Source organism: Mustela erminea, chromosome 14 (assembly GCF_009829155.1).
Source record: "Mustela erminea isolate mMusErm1 chromosome 14, mMusErm1.Pri, whole genome shotgun sequence".
Taxonomy (NCBI): domain Eukaryota; kingdom Metazoa; phylum Chordata; class Mammalia; order Carnivora; family Mustelidae; genus Mustela; species Mustela erminea.
Window position 1 is genome coordinate 34,663,526 of NC_045627.1, and position 13,177 is coordinate 34,676,702.

The following is a 13,177-nucleotide window of genomic DNA, read 5'->3' on the forward strand; positions in this document are numbered from 1 at the left end:
AAACACTGTTCAATGACTAAAAATTTAGCAAATGGTTTTATACATACAAGTCTTTCAGTAGAAAATTTTGGATCTGGGTAACACAAAGAGTTCTCCAATATCAGAAGGGCTTTTGTTTGTTTTAGAAATTGAACAAGAACAAAATACAATTATTCCTAAAAGGAAAGTTTTCTGTACATTTCCCGTTCCCTATTAAAACCCTTGTCACATTTTGTAACTAACCTTCCAACATCAGGTACTAGTTCCTTCAAATCATCCAAGGATGGCTTCTTTTTTAGCAGTTTCTTATACAAAGCCAAAGGAAAATGGAGGTCCACAATAGTAAAATTATAAATTGCTAATCCACAGATAACACCAATCAAGTGGAACAAATCACTGTCTTCAAATGTCTAAAGATAACAGAAAAAAAAGGGGAAAGATGTGTTTTCTCCAAGTTTTAAAATACTAAATTCTTCTGATGACAAAAACACATATTTGTAATAGAAAAATTTGAAGATATAGGAATAAGTACTGAATAATAACAAGGGGAAAGCTCATTTTCAATCACATCTCCATGGGATAGTATCACGATTAGCATTTCTGCACATTTCCATCCAATATATTTCCTTTTTAAAAAATATTTTATTTATTCACTTGAGAGGGAGAGAGAGAAAGAGAGAGCAGGAGCAAGGGGAGCAGCAGAGGCAGAGGGAGAAGCAGATTCCCTGCTAAGCAGGGAGCCCAACCTGAGGCTTGATCTCAGGACCTTGAGATGGTGACCTGAGCCAAAGGCAGACACTTAACCATCTGAGCCATCTACGTGCCCCCCAACCCAATATATTTCCACAAAATAAAGATCTAGCTAAAACCAGACTACATGTATAACTTCACAAGTGGCCTTTTCCCCAGAAATACAAGCATTTCCACATCATTAAGCATTAAATTAATAAATGAAATGACTACTAGAACATTTAATCTGATTTAAATTACACACTTTTAAAATTTGGAAAACAAAAAGCATAAGAAATTGTAATCACTTAGAAACAAGAATTTAAACAATATTATGTATTTCCATTCACTGTAAGTTTAAAAAATAGATTAAAAATATAGTGAAATTTTCTCCTTTGTCTAATCACAAGTATTTTCTTGTATCATTAAATATTCTCCTAGAACATGATTTTTAATTTTGTACTTTTATTTTATTATTTTTTAAAGTAGGCGCCACAGCCATGGAGCCCAGAGTGGGGCTTGAACTCATGACCTGAGTGAGATCAAGAGCTGAACACCCAACTGAGTCACCCAGCAGCCCCCATAGTACATGATTTTTTTTTTAAGAACATTATTTTTTAATGACTGCATATTGCTCTTACAAAAGTACCAAGGTCTGCTAAATTAGCTATTTTACTGTAGTTGGATATTTGGATTTTTAAATCAATGAATCATTATTTACCCCAATCTTTATTCAGTGAGCATGACAGTTAAGAGAAAAACATTTTTTATGAGATTTGGAGCTCGACTTAGCTCATTCGTTATCTAGCCTCAGATAAAAAACAGTATTTGTATCTCATAAGGTTGTTGTGAGGATGAAATGGTATTAATGCATGCAAAATACTTTCAACTCAGTTCCTGCAGCACATGGTAAAGGCATAATAGATGTTAGTTATCCCATAATATTCAAAATAAGATGGTATCATTTCTGCACACACACACACACACACGCACACACATTTTTAAGACTTTATTATTTTAGAGAGAGTGAGTGTGCACAAGGGGGTGGCATGTGTGAGCAGAGTGGGGGGGAGGGGCAGGGGGAGGGGCAGAGGAAGAGGCAGAGAATCTCAAGTGGACTCAGTGCTAAGCATGGAGCTCACAACCCTGAGATCATGACCTGAGCCATAACCAAGAGTCAGATGCTTAACCGACTAAGCCACCCAGGCGCCCCCTTCTGCACGTATTTTTGTCCACAGTTTGGAATATTTGCTTAAGAAAAATTCTGCTTTGGGGGAGCCTGGGTGGCTCAGTGGGTTAAAGCCTCTGCCTTCGGCTCAGGTCATGATCCCAGGGCCCTGGCAGGCGAGAATTCTACCACTGAACCACCCATGCGATCCCAGGGCCCTGGGATCGAGCCCCGCATCCGGCTCTCTGCTCCGCGAGGAGCCTGCTTCCTCCTCTTTCTCTGCCTGCCTCTCTGCCTACTTGTGATCTTTGTCTGTCAAATAAATAAATAAAATCTGAAAAAAAAAATTCTGCTTTGTAAGAAGATTTTAGAAGTAAAATGACAGTTAAACATACCTCAAAACTTTTTGTTCACACCTATTCCAATTTACTCTGACATTTGTAGTCTAGGAAAATGTCTATCTTTCCACATTTTCATCTGTATACAAACAAACACACATTTCTACTTGAGTCAAAAGCGTGGCTCAGTGGGTTAAGCCACTGCCTTCGGCTCGGGTCATGATCTCAGGGTCCTGGGATCGAGCCCCGCATCGGGCTCTCTGCTCAGCAGGGAGCCTGCTTCCCTCTCTCTCTCTCTGCCTGCCTCTCCATCTACTTGTGACTTCTCTCTGTCAAATAAATAAATAAAATCTTTAAAAAAAAAAAAAAAAAATGAAAACTTGGGGCGCCTGGGTGTCTCAGTCACTTAAGCATCCAACTCCTGATTTCAGTTCAGATCAAGATCTTAGGGTTCTGATAGTGAGTCCCCCCTCCATCAGGCTCCACGCTGGATGGGAAGACTGCTTAAGATTCTTTCTCTCACTCTGTCCCTCCCCAAACACCCCCCAAAAAGAAAAAAAGAAAAAAACTTGTTTTAGTATATACTTTTGTCTATTAGTGATACTGAAAATGAGGGATTTGTGTGTAATTGTGAAATGCCTCTTTGTATTCTTGGCCCATTTACCTTTCAGGGGCCAATGTTATCTTTCTTTGGCGCAAAAAAGACGATTTTATTACAGCACGAATCCGTGGGCAGAAAGAGCTGCTGTCGCTAGTATTTTCTTATATATATTTATATTTGAATTCTTCATATACCAGGAGTTAATATTACCCTATGTCATATTTGTTAAATATATTCCAGACTGCTATATGCTTTTAATAATCTTGCTTTTGTTATGCATAACTGTCACATTTTTCCCCAGTGATCAAATCTTTTTCCTCTGTGATGTCCTATAACTGTGTTTAAGTTTAGAAAGTCCTTTTTTAAAATAGGGCAGATTGAATAATGTGTTAGTTAATCTCTCTTCCTCCTGAAATCCCTGTAAATGAGAATAAAGGAATAAAAATGATATACACCCATAAGCAAAAAAGAATAGGGATGGTTTTAATATCATTAAAGAGATGTTAATATTTTAAAATATGAAAAGTGAGACAGATGGCTGGTACCTGATACAGTAAAGCAGAAGAAACTTAAACAGTAGATTGCTAAGAGAAAAGCCAATGAGAAGCTAATTTGTACTTCACGCTGAAGACCTGGAAGTACCAAAGAAATAACTTTAAAGTCAAGTAGCTAAGCTAGCTCAGTTGGTAAAACATAAGTCTCTGAAAGTCAGAGGTACTCAGGTAGGCTGAAAACTAGTACAAGTGGTAAAAAGTCCTTGCTTTTCTGGAAAGGATGAGCCAAAGTGGCTCTGGATTCTCAAACAAGTGATACCTTTAAAACAAAGGGATCAAAGGGTTCAAGGGGATAAAGAGGTACATAAGTCACAGGGATATAGACTGCAGCACACAGAACATAGTCAATAATGTTTAAAATAACTTTGTGTAGTGACAGATGATAACTACACTTACCACAATGAGCACTCCATACTGTACATACATGCTAAATCACTATGTTATATACCTGAAACTAAGGTCAACTATTCTTCAATTAAAAATGGGCGCCTGGGTGGCTCAGTGGTTTTTAAAGCCTCTGCCTTCAGCTCAGGTCCTGATCAGGATTGAGCCCCGCATCGGGCTCTCTAATCAGCAGGGAGCCTGCTTCCTCCTTCTCTCTCTTGCCTGCCTCTCAGCCTACTTGTAATCTCTGCCTGTCAAATAAATTAATAAAATCTTAAAAAAAAAAAAAAAAAAAAAAAAACGTAATTTAAAAGATTAAAATGTAAAATACACACACAAAAAACAAGATGATCAAATGAAGGTATGTATAGTTAACAATGAGAATCCTAGCCTCCCTTTCCAGTGTTCAGAACACTACCAGAACACTGGTAAAAAAGTCTGGTCAAAGAGTAAAAAACACAAAGTGAAAAATTATGTATGCTGACATTTGAGGGTTCCCTCTTCAAATGCCCATATCTAATCACTCTATGAATGGGGACTTTAAATCATAATGTGTATGCCCACAGGCACTGGGTGGCTCAGTTAATTAAACGTCTGTGACTCTTGATCTCAGGGTTTTGAGTTCAAACATGGTGTTGGGTTCCATGCTGGGCATTGAGGGGTTCCATGCTGGGCACTGAGCCTACTTGGGGAAAAAAGAAAAAAATATATATGCACATCTAAGTAGCTTTTCAGTGTCACATTCTTAAAAATGTGAATAAAAAGTCAAGGGTCAGGGGCGCCTGAGTGTCTCAGTGGGTTAAAGCCTCTGCCTTCGGCTTGGGTCATAATCTTGGGGTCCTAGGATCAAGCCCCACATCGGGCTCTCTGCTTGTCGGGAAGTCTGCTTCCCCCTCTCTCTGCCTGCTTGTGATCTCTGTCAAATAAATAAATAAAATCTTAAAAAAAAAAAAATCAAGGGTCAGAAGTAAAAGACAAAAGAAATAAAAGAAACCTGGAGGTTATAATTGTTTTGGTGGGGGGAAAAAACCAAAAAATTGTCAAACAACAATAAAAATATGCCCCAAACTCAACAAAACTTATGAGGCATGAAAAAAAAAGATACACGGCCCATTCATAGGAAAAAAAGAAATCCCATAAATGTTGAGACATTGAATTTACTAGATGAAGATTTTAAATAAACTGTTTCATTTTTTAAAAAAAGATTTTATTTATTTGAGAGAGAAGGAGAGAGCATAAGCAGGGGGAGCCACAGAGAGAGGAAAAGCAGGCTCCCACTGATCAGGGAGCCCTGATGGTGGGCTTGATCCCAGGACCCTGAGATCATGACCTGAGCGGAAGGCAGACACTTAACTGACTGAGCCACCCAGGTGCCCCTAAATCAACTCTTTTAAATATGCTCAAATAGCTAAAGGAGACCACGGGGGCAGGGGGTGGAGGAAGAGAACAGAACAGTACTGTCTTATCAAATAGAGACTATAATAAAGAGATAGAAATTATGGAAAAGAAGCAAGCAAAAATTCTGGAGCTGAAAAGTACAATAACTGAAACAATTCACTGGAGGGGTTTAAGAGATTTGAGCAGGCAGAAAAAAGAATCCACAAACATGAAAATATGTCAGTTGAGATTATCTACTTTGTAGAACAGCAGCAAGAAAAAGGAATGAAGAAATATGAAGAAAGCCTATGATACCTGTGAGATACCACCAAGTGTACCATTATACAAGCAGCAAAGGGCCACAAAGAGAGGGAAAAAAAGAGACAGAAAGAACCTTTGAAGAAATGGTTGAAAACTTCCTAATTCTGATAAAAGACACAAGTCTAACACCCAAGCAGCTCAACAAACTCCAACTATGACAAACTTGACATCCACATTAAGACACATTTAAATCTAAGAGTTGAAAGTTAATTATGACAAGTACTGAAAGCAGGCAAAGAGAAGCAACTCACTACATAGTAGGGCTCTTCAATGAGACTAAGAGCTGATTTCTAATTAGAAACGATGCATGCCAAAAGGCAGTGGGGATGACATATTTAAAGGGCTGAAAGAGAAAACTTCCAATCAAGAATTTTATATCCAGGAACTCTCATATTAAAAAAACAAACAAAAAAACAAACTTGAGTTTGTCACTACTAGACCTTCCTTACAAGAAATGCTAAAGTCCATCAGCTGAAAGGAAAGGATGCTACACAGTAACTTAAAGTCATACAAAGAAATAAAGAACTCTGCTAAAGGTAGCTACACAGGTAAATATAAAAGTTAAAATTACAGTATTTTTGATTTATAACTTTTTTCCTGTATAAGGTTCAAAACTCAAATGTATAAAATAATTACAAATCTACATTAACGGGCACACAATGTATAAAGCTGTAAAGTGTGACAATAACAAAGAGAAAGGAACAGAGCTGTTCTAGGAACAGTTTCTGTACACTACTAAAGTTGATATTAATTCAAACTAGACTGTTGTAAATTTAAGGTGTTAACTGTAACCCTCAGGGCAAGAACTAAGGAAATAATAGATCTCTCTCTTGCTCTCTCTCAAATAAATAAAATTTTAAAAAATATATTTTATTTATTTGACAGACAAAGATCACAAGTAGGCAGAGAGGTGGGGAGGCAGGCTCCCTGCTAAGCAGGGAGCCCAATGTAGGGCTTGATCCCAGGACCCTGAGACATGACCTGAGCCGAAGGCAGAGGCTTTAACCTACTGAGCCACCCAGGCACCCCTCAAATAAATAAAATCTTTAAAAACAAACACACAAACAAGCAAACAGCTTGAAATGTAAATGAATTAAATTCCATAATCAAAAGGCAGAGACTGGCAGAAAGGATTTTTAAAAAACAAAGCCCTGTTCAATGATAGCTGGTCCCTAACTTACAATGTTTGACATGATTTTTTTGGTTTTACAGTGGTGCAAAAGAGATCTGTACCAGGAGAAATCATACTTCAAGTTTTAAATTTTGCTCTTCTCCTAGGCTAGCAATATGCAGTATGATAATCTTGTGATGTTAAGCAGAGACAGTAAGCCACAGCTCCCAGTCAGCCATGCAATCATGAGGGTAAACAAATAATACACTTAAAATCCTTGTGCTTATACAACCATTTTATTTTTTCACTTTCAGTACAGTATTCAATAAATTAGGTGTGATATTCAACACTTGGTTATAAAATAGGCTTAGTGTTAGATGATTTTACCCAATTGTAGGCTAATATAAATGTTCTAAGCATTTTTTTAAAGATTATATTTATTTGAGAGACAGAGAGAGCGTGACTACGAGGAAAGGGGCAGAAGGAGAGGGAGAAGCAGACTCCCCACTGAGCAGGGAGCCCAACGCAGGGCTCAATCCCAAGACCCTGGGATCATGACCTGAGCCAAAGGCAGACACTTAAACCAACTGAGCCACCCAAGTGCCTCTGTACTGAGCATATTTAATGTAGGCTAGGCTAAGATATAATGTTCAACAGGTTAGGTGTATTCAATGCCATGCTGAACTATAAAATTTCCAACTTACAATGGGTTTACTGGGACACAACCCCATTGTAAGTCTAGGAAGATCTGCATATGCTGTCTATAAACCTCACTCCAAATCCAAAGACACTAGATTGAAAGTGAAAGTTTGAAGAAATGATATGCCTAGTAAATAATAACCAAAACAGAGCTGAGTGGCTATACTAATATGAGACAAAAATAGACTAAAATAAAAAAGCATCAATTTTTCAAGAAGATAATAACATTTAAAAACGTCTACATACCTAACAAAATAGCTTCAAAATATATGAAGTAAAAACTGACACAATTAAAGGGAAAAATACAGTTCTAAAATAATAGGTGGAAGTTTCAATATCCCACTTTCAATAAAAGATATGACAATCAGAGAGATGATCAATAAGGAAATAGAGAACTTGAAAAATACTATAAAACAACCATACCTAATTGCTGTAGAACATTCCATTCCACAACAGAATACATGCTTCTTAAGTACATGTGGAACATTTTCCAGGAGAGAACATATGTTAGGTCAAAAACTAAGTCTCAATATATTTAAAGAGACTAAAATCATAAAAGGTGTATTTTCAGACCCCAAGAATAAAACTAGAAATCAACAGTAAGTTGATTGGCTCAGTGGCTCAATGGTTTAGCTTTTGCCGTTGGCTCAGGTCATGATCCCAGGGTCCTGGGATGGAGCCCTGCATTGGGCTCTCTGCTCAGTAGGGAGCCTGCTTCCCCCGCAATCCTGCCTGCCTTGTGATCCATCCCCGCCCCCTGTCATATAAATAAATAAAATCTTAAAAAAAAAAAAAAGAATAGACAAGTCCATAAGACAGACAGTAGAGTAGTGGTTGTCAGGGGCTGGAGGGAGACAAAATGGAGAGTAATCACTTAATGTGTACAAGTTTCCTGTTGAGGTGATGAAATGTTCTGCAACTATCTGTGGTGATGGTTGCACAACAATGTGTGAATATACTAAATGCCACTGAATTGTACATTAAAAAAACTCCTAAAATGGTCAATTTTTGTTATATGAGTTTTACCTCATTAAGAAATATTTATAAGAACATATGGCCCTCTGCATTCTCCCTCTCCTTGTCAGTCAGGACTGAGCTTTTAAAAGATTTATTTATCTGACAGACGGAGATCACAAGTAGGCAGAGAGGCAGGCAGAGAGAGAGGGGGAAGCAGGCTCTCTGCCGAACAGAGCCCGATGCGGGGCTCGATCCCAGGACCCTGAGATCATGACCTGAGCCCAAGGCAGAGGCTCAACCCCCTGAGCCACCAGGCGCCCAGGAGCTGAGCTTTTAGCCAGTATAGGAAGAAGACTGACTATTATGTAGGGTCAACTGAGTAAATATCTTGAAGATGCTAGCTATGAACTTTCTGTTTTAAGTCCCGTAAAATAGAAAAGGAGGCTAGAGTAAGTTCAATGACGTTTGCACAGTTAGAAGTATCAAGGGGTGCGCGTGGGTGGCTCAGTCAGTTAAGCGCATGTGTTCAGCTCTGGTCATGATCTCAGGGTCCTGGGATAGAGCCCTGCATCAGGCTCCCTGCTTAGCAGGGGGTCGCTTCTCCTACTCCCTCTCCCTCTGCTCCTCCCCTCACTCATGCACACTTTCTCTCAAATAAATAAAATCATAAAAAAAATAATTAGAGGTATCACTATGATCTTGTGTCTGAAAACCATATATATGTTGGACACCATGAGATATGTACATGTGTGTATACATATTTACAGCTCCTAGTTCTGTCTGCTGAGAATCTGAAAGCAATGACTCCCTGGTAGTAGTGAGTATACTTAGCATCCAGAGCGTGATTTCTAAATACCACTTCCACCTGAAGAAGTCAGGGCTTTTAAGGAGAAATGTATGCTAATACCAAGGCTGGGGTAAACACAAGAAGAGCCTGGAACATTTGTTGTACTAAATGTAAAGAATTAATTAAGGAAAAATAGGAACATGTCAAAAGTACACAAGAGAGGAACCAGTTCAACAGGACTTCCATTGGTCAAAACAAGATATAACTGAAAAGTCTCACAAAGATCCGTGATAAAGCTTGCTAAGACTGCCGCTCCTCTGGTTTCAAAACAATATCCCTCTGTAGAACTGAATAAAGGCCCACAGAACTCTTTGTGTTCCTACCAGGACAGGCCTCCAACTTATGTACCCTCTCAAGTTCTATCTGCCATATCATTAACAAACTACCCTAAGAGACCAAGCCAAGGAGATTGTAATTCAATCAGATTGTCCACCTACTGGGACAATTAGGTGGCTTACTCGGTTAAGTGTCTGCCTTTGGCTCAGGTCATGATCCCAGATTCCTGGGATTGAGCCCCATGTCAGGTTCCCTGCTCGGCGGGGTGTCTGCTTCTCCCTTTGTCTGAGCTGCTCCCCCCAACCCCTGCTTGTGCTCTCTCTCTCTCAAATAAATAAATAAAATTTATAAAAACAAAACAAACACTCCAACCTATAGAGCTCTCCCTAGACAAAGATGGGATAATATGAGCATCAATAAAGATAATAACTACAATGGACTAAAAACATCAAAAATATTAAATCCATGAATAAATAATATTTGAAAACAAAACTAAAAAACACATGGTCACCACTGAATTATGCCAATGAACAGATTTATTCTTCTGCAAAATTAGCAACTGAAGTAAGAGAATCCTTCCCCATATGAATTACACTACTAAAGAACCAAATAGTAGATGCAAGTATATTTCTCAATATAGAAGTATCCAAGTCAATAAAATAAAAAGAAATTAAAGAGTAGCACCATTTTTACAACCTAATAAATTAATGAACGTAGGCATTGATCATCAATGACTGCTAACATCACAAAGGACAGTGAGCCTCCTGAAACAATAAATAACACAACAAGGTTTTTAGAACCAATAGTAAATAATTTCTTTCAACTCATTCTATAACTGAACCATCTCCCAAGGGTAGCAAATTTGCTCTATAAGGGAATAGAGGGTAAATATTCTAGGCTTTGTTGATCATAGGGTCTTTGTCTTAACTATTCAACTCTGCCTCTTCCAGTTGTAGCTAGAAAGCAGCCATGAAACAGGCAGATGAGTGGAAATGACTTTCTCTACAAGAACATATATGGAGAAGAACTTATCTTATGGACTATAATTTGCTGAGTAGTTACCTCTGCCCTAAATGATAAGGAAGAGAAATCAATGACTGCTAATAATAAATTAATTTTTCCCAGAAGAAAAGTTTATCTGGTAATTATTATTTAATCCTCAAATCTCAATCAGCAGAAGGAAAGGTCACCGTCACTCTCAGGCTGACTACTCCTTTAACTTATTTTGCTAATCTGAAATGTATCAGAAGTATTAAGGTGTTCTGATGACTCTGAGTCCAAAAGTTTGTAATATTTCAAACTGTAATAAAGCAAATCTCTGAATGTTAGGAATCTAGTAATTTTTATTTACTGAGTCAACTTGACACATGTAGGTATACATACACAGGAATATACACAGAAATAATTTAGACAGTTAGACCTCACCTTATCAGAAAACCAAATGAGCCTGGAATCTTCGTAATATCTAAACATGCCATACTTAGGATCCAACAATTCCCTCATGATGAGCAAGAAAAATTCTTTGCGTACTCCTCCTGCATCAACAGCATCTTCTCCAACAAATATAACCTGAAACAGCATAATGTAAACACTGAATGTAAAGAAATGGAAGTATATTCTGAAGAGCTGAGAGACCATAACATGTAATTTATTAACAATAAATGCTCAGCAATTAACAGTTTTAAAAAATTTAGAAGTTTTATTAAGTTTCAAAGATACTTATAAAACTTAATTTTTTAAAACTATTAACTGCTGAGCATATATTGTAATATATATGTAGTAGAAAACGTCAAATTACCTTGAGTGGCTTTTTGTAGTCTATATTCTTTGTTTTCCTAAGGACTTCCATTGCATCTCCTACAATATTTTCTCTACGCACGACCAGAATTAAGCAGGGATTCACAGATTCAATCACTGGGAGAAAAAGAGAGGAGACATTCTGTCTGTGGGCCTGGTCAATAGCCATCTAGAAAACAAAAGATTAAAATTTTAATAGCGATGCTACAAAGAAACTAATGTGACTGGGTAAGCTAACTTCTACCTATTGATCATAATCCTGTATGTATAATTCCTACAATAGTAGCTATACTACTGAATTCACAGACCACCTAACACAATTACTTAGTAGAGCATAAGAGCTTAATAAAACTGTATTCTCAGCATAAAGTGTCCTTTTGAATGTGTTTGTACTGTAGTATAACTAATGATACCATTAAGCAAACACGGAAATACAGTATGGTAAATCTGAACACTGCTATTTCTCAAAAAATAACTGGGATGAAGAGTGAGAAGAAAAATAAAACAGCATTAAAACAACCTCCAATGATTTTAAGGAATAGCTTGGCTAAGTAGTATTACAGAGATTCATCTAGACGAGTGACCGCCACATGTGCTCACAAACCAAGCATCTGGCCTTCACCATCTAAAACCTTTGTTTTTTTCCCTATGTTTTTTCCTGTGTTCTTGTTCTAACATGGAATATACTATATATTAAAAGCACGAGGCAATTATTGTTTTAACAATAACCATCAAAAAACTGCTTTGCCAGCTGTTAGTATAAACCCTACAAAAATATTTATTTCTTGTGTTGATGAAAATGGACAAGCACATCTCTAAAATTCCCCCAGTATTTACGATTTAAATATCTGGAGGCATTTAAAATACTAAATGCATTTATTTTAAGGAATGAAAATAATTATCAAAATTGGGCAGGGGAATAATTTTTCAAAGCATTTTTAGAATATTAAGTGCTCAAGGTTTCTTCCCAATCTTCTCTTAGTCCTTAGCTTCTACAGTCTGATACTCTATACCAGAAAACAGAACTCAAACACTTTTTAATTTACAGGCTCAAAAGATAAAGCAAATCTACTGTAGCTCTCAAAGTCATATATACATCGGTTATAAAAATTCTCATTATAAATGAAAAAATGTTCAACATAAAACAGAGCACATGCAAGGAGAAAGGGGAAGGAGGAGCCGGAGATGAACAATCTTAGGAAAATGCCTTATTTATTACTAAAAACTTCTTCAAGGAAACTTTGTATTCTCCCCTAACAAGTGATCAAATGTCTCTTATTTTACATCATCTCACCTCTAGTTACTCCCATCTTTTTTACCAAGTATATAAATATGGAATATATAATGAAACAAGATTTGAAACAAGTCAATGTTTATCAAGTAAAATAGTAAAACTGTTTACAAAGGTTGCATATTTCTATAACAAAAAAGACTTATACTTTTTAGATATAAAATGATTAAAGGCTAAACTATTCTATTTTCATTTAAATATAAAGAAGTAGCTCTCATAAGAATATTCATATCACATGCAACAGTCCTCTTTAGAAGGTACCAAAGGTACTTTGCAAAAAGCCAGACAGAATGTTCCCAAGGATTACTGACTGTAGGCAAACTTGAAATATTTACTTTTAAAAATCTTACAGAAACAATTCAAAAACCATTCTTAATCAAAATACAGTATTAAACTATATTTTACCTGCATCTGTAACACTGCATCTGTTTGTAACAGAGTAGTTTTTGCTTGGGCATCAAATACAAATGGATATGTGCAGATTGTAACAGGGATATCTGCCAACTGGAAATAAAAAATTAACATATTAGTAAAACTGATTTGTGATATATTTTTTTGTAGGTACTGTCATTTCTTTTAAAGCTGATCACATTCTTGGTTTATTCACTTAATTGCTGCTCAGGAATTATAAATAAAACATACTTCTTACTTCCAAATATGGAAAGTTTACTGATAATCAGATGAGGCACTGGAATAACCCCAATTCCCAACCAATAACCCTGATTTTAGGAGGGTACTGTATACTTAA

The 13,177-nt window shown here is 36.9% G+C and overlaps 1 protein-coding gene across 4 annotated transcripts in view; it reads right to left on the bottom strand.

Moving 5' to 3' along the window:
• Positions 1-13,177, bottom strand: part of HERC4 (HECT and RLD domain containing E3 ubiquitin protein ligase 4) — a 122,244-nt gene that overhangs the window by 15,043 nt on the left and 94,024 nt on the right. For all 4 annotated transcript variants that reach the window (XM_032311819.1, XM_032311818.1, XM_032311822.1 and 1 more), the window contains 4 exons: positions 12,835-12,933; positions 11,140-11,307; positions 10,767-10,910; positions 223-389 (listed from right to left, as the gene is read on the bottom strand). In XM_032311819.1, the coding sequence (XP_032167710.1) occupies positions 223-389; positions 10,767-10,910; positions 11,140-11,307; positions 12,835-12,933 (578 nt within the window). The remainder of the gene's footprint in view (positions 1-222; positions 390-10,766; positions 10,911-11,139; positions 11,308-12,834; positions 12,934-13,177) is intronic.